The 2,340-nt window shown below is 43.2% G+C and overlaps 1 protein-coding gene across 1 annotated transcript; it reads left to right on the top strand.

Annotated features, from left to right (window-relative positions):
- The first annotated feature begins 58 nt into the window (after window positions 1-58).
- On the top strand, window positions 59-2,249 carry LOC108626530 (uncharacterized). Its single transcript, XM_018027246.2, has 3 exons — window positions 59-226; window positions 1,151-1,367; window positions 1,550-2,249. Exons 1-3 carry the CDS (start codon window positions 92-94, stop codon window positions 1,717-1,719), a joined length of 522 nt encoding a protein of 173 aa, XP_017882735.2. The 5' UTR covers window positions 59-91; the 3' UTR covers window positions 1,720-2,249.
- Window positions 2,250-2,340: the final 91 nt, after the last annotated feature.

Here is a 2,340-nt window from a genome sequence, read left to right as displayed (position 1 = left end):
AATTTAAAAAGATGACCACGATTCCACGCGTGTAAACCTGAAGTGTTTCGCAGGTGTTGCCGTGGCTGCTTCGGTCTTCACCATAACGGCGATGAGTATTGACAGGTACCTGGCGATAAGCAGCCCCATCGCGTTCCGACGCGTGTTCAATCGCAAAAGCACTGTCCTCGTTATCGTGGCTCTATGGTTGGTCGCTCTAATCATCTTCGCACCCCTTTTAAGCGCGGTTAGTATGAAGATTCGATATAATCACGTACGCTGTCGTTTATAAGTACATGGACGCTCCCTCGGTTGCAAAATCAATTTTAATTTAAGTCACGGTATTTCATAATAATTAATAAATGTTGTAAAAACCGAGTGTCTACGTGCTTATGGATAGGGGCGTATGCATTTTCTTCTCTCGTTGTCCGCGGGACGATTTTACTCCGGGCAAACTGTCGGCTGTAAATATCCGAACGATGAAGAATGACTTCTGCCGATGGCTGGTTTCATTAATATTCGGATTGACGTCTTCGGTTGTCTCTCTTCCGTCTCCTATTTATTCGTCGATGCGAGGGATATTGCCTCCTTTTTTCCGTTCAACTCGACCTCTTTCTCGCGCCGACGTTAAATTGAATTAAAATCCGATGAGTCATCGGCTGGCACCGCTGTCGGCTCTCGTTATTCCGGAAAACAAGTGACATTTGTCCTGCTTTCCACGTGGAACGTGGGATCATTGTATCGTTGAAAAATAAATATCTCTCGTCTCCGCCGGACGATCCTCTCTCCGATGCTGAACATCATTAGTCACTTTTCCCATTTATTGTGATATTAAATTCTTCAATTTCGCTCTTCGCCGGGAAGAGCTATTTTTCCTGAACTCCTACAAGAATTTCCACTCCTTGCGATCCGACTTCTGAACATGACTCGATTACGCTCACCGGGACAATTTCCTTTCCTCTTATTATCCCCGACGAAACGGGATTTATACATCTCGTTCTTTCCACGACGGTCGAATAATTATGAGAGATGATCGGAGAATCCGTGAGAGCAGCGGAAGAATGGGAAGGGGACGGTGAAGATAGCCAGAGGAATCTTGCCGACGGACATAAATCTTCTCGCTTCTCGTGGACAGTTCGACGGATGAGTGCCGTCCGATATTTTTTTCCAGATGACCCTCCAGAGCCCGAGTATGGATTTTAACAACATAACCGTCAACAGATCCTGGATAGATACCTGGAATACATCACAATCACAGAACTGGATCGAGATGTCGCAGAACTTATCGCGGGTCACCCGATTGCCGCCGGCCTTTTACATCTGCTCGGAAAACTTTGAAACGCCGCTCTTCGGCATGGTGTGCTTCGTCCTGGTTTACGCGATCCCGGGTAAGCTTTGATTAACACCAATCTCGTCCTCGCCATACGTCATCGCGACGTTATTCGAAAGAGGGAAGCCCTACGATTTGTCTTTACCGTTCCATTTCCGTCATCCTCAGAGGATTAATCGGTTCACCCTCATTTATTTTCTTCACCCTTTATGATTGTCCCTCGGTACCGGTGCTCCTCAGGATTCGTCGTCATAACATCGTACTCTATGATGGGTCGGACGCTTTGCGCACGTAAACCACCTTTCGATTGCGACAGCGTCCAAGGAAGTGCCAGCTCTCAGCAAGTTAGTAGAGAACATACTGATGACGTTCGTTCGGTACTAGGGATGGGATCTACTTCATTATATTGAATTAAGTGATTGCGGATTTTAAATAAGAATTCTATCGACAAATTCCGCAATTATTTAGTTGCCAATCCAATATATTTGCGAATTCGAGTCAACAACCAAGTTTCATTTTATGAATTTCGATTAGTACTCAAACGCAATAATGTTTCATAATCATGATTACACTTGAAAGGTATTCATTTTGTACAAATCTGATATCGAACTTCGGAATGATTACTTACAAGTTTCGAAAGGATACTTATAAGTACCTCGACGTTGGAAGGAAAGATCGGAGAATTTCTGATAGGATACTCATAAAAGTTTCGAATCTGTTCGACCAAGGCTCGAGCATACTTACAAGTACCACTTCCATTTACCAAAGTACTTGTGGATGGTTCCAAAGTGTTTAGTATAGGTTCGACTATGCTTAGCAATTCTGTTTCTATCTCGTACTTATAGAGAGTTCGAATTCAATCGATCGATTACGAGATACTCGATCCCATCCCTAATTATTATTCTACACTTCTACTTACTTTTAAGGATGTATTGGCTATACAGTCAATCCCAAAAGTTTATGCACTTTAGAAACACATTTCTTAAAAAGAAATCAGACGTCGGAAGAACATTGCTAATAATAAACAACAA

Source organism: Ceratina calcarata, unplaced genomic scaffold (genome assembly GCF_001652005.2).
Source record: "Ceratina calcarata isolate Rehan_Ccalc_2016 unplaced genomic scaffold, ASM165200v1 scaffold4118, whole genome shotgun sequence".
In the NCBI taxonomy this organism is placed as follows: Eukaryota; Metazoa; Arthropoda; class Insecta; order Hymenoptera; family Apidae; genus Ceratina; species Ceratina calcarata.
This window is presented reverse-complemented; position numbering and strand designations above follow the sequence as displayed.

Excerpts from the sequence above, each read along its gene's own strand:
- LOC108626530 (XM_018027246.2), top strand. The coding sequence starts at position 92 with ATGAGTATTGACAGGTACCTGGCGATAAGCAGCCCCATCGCGTTCCGA. Across the intron at positions 227-1,150 it reads TCGCACCCCTTTTAAGCGCG|ATGACCCTCCAGAGCCCGAG; the intron begins GTTAGTATGAAG and ends ATTTTTTTCCAG. Across the intron at positions 1,368-1,549 it reads CCTGGTTTACGCGATCCCGG|GATTCGTCGTCATAACATCG; the intron begins GTAAGCTTTGAT and ends GGTGCTCCTCAG.